General features: G+C 61.6%; 1 protein-coding gene across 1 annotated transcript in view; it reads right to left on the bottom strand.

The window, feature by feature from the left end:
* The window catches only part of TMPRSS6 (transmembrane serine protease 6), a gene marked incomplete at its 5' end in the record, with an annotated part of 8,582 nt that extends 8,380 nt beyond the window's left edge, over positions 1-202 (bottom strand). Inside the window, one exon of the mRNA XM_006914691.3 lies at positions 57-202. Within this exon, the coding sequence (XP_006914753.3) occupies positions 57-202 (146 nt within the window). The remainder of the gene's footprint in view (positions 1-56) is intronic.
* Between the last annotated feature and the right edge of the window lie 563 nt (positions 203-765).

Genomic DNA, 765 nt, shown 5'->3' with positions numbered 1-765 from the left:
GGTGGGGGGGGGGGTGTGGGGGGGCCCCGCCCTGCCTGCGGCCAGCCCGTACTCACGATCTGACTGGTTGTACACGCTGTAGTGCACCTGCACGCCAGGCCCGGTCAGGGAGATCTGAGAGGTGAAGTTGATGGTGATGCTGGCGGTGGCCATGACGGGGATCCTCTCGGCATAGGGCTGCAGGGTGCGCAGGCCACACAGCCTAGGTGTGACCAGAGACAGACTCAGGACCACAGAGGCCTGTCCAAGGGAAGGGACAGCCCGGGCCCCAGTACAGATAGAGCAAGGACAGGGCAGCCAGAGACGAGGAGGGAGCCACATCGCCACCCCTATCTCCTTTGCTTTGATTTCTCCCTTGGGTGACCGCTCACCCCCAGAGTCATCTTCTAGAAAGCAGCCTGGCTATGTCAGCTGAAGAACCTTCAATGGCTCCCCACAGCCTGCAGGGTGAAATTCGCGGTCTGGATTCTCGGCCCCGTCACCTAGCGTGCCAGGGTCCTTCTCTGAGCCTCACTCTCCTCCACAAAATAAGGGGAATTCGATCTCTGTTGACTTGGGATCTGACAAAAAGGCTTCAGCGTGTGGGCAGAGGCAGAAGTCTTGACTGGTCTGCTCTCCGTAGACAGGAGAGGACGTGCCCCTGGTGTTCAGTGTGGGGCGAGAAGGCAGCAAAGCTCCTACTCGGCACTGCCCCTCCCAGCGAGATGCCACCACAGTCCTGGTGGTCTCCCCGGGCGTGAGGGAGGCACCGGTCCTGCTCCGGGA

This window comes from Pteropus alecto, unplaced genomic scaffold, assembly GCF_000325575.1.
Source record: "Pteropus alecto unplaced genomic scaffold, ASM32557v1 scaffold94, whole genome shotgun sequence".
NCBI lineage: Eukaryota > Metazoa > Chordata > Mammalia > Chiroptera > Pteropodidae > Pteropus > Pteropus alecto.
This window is presented reverse-complemented; position numbering and strand designations above follow the sequence as displayed.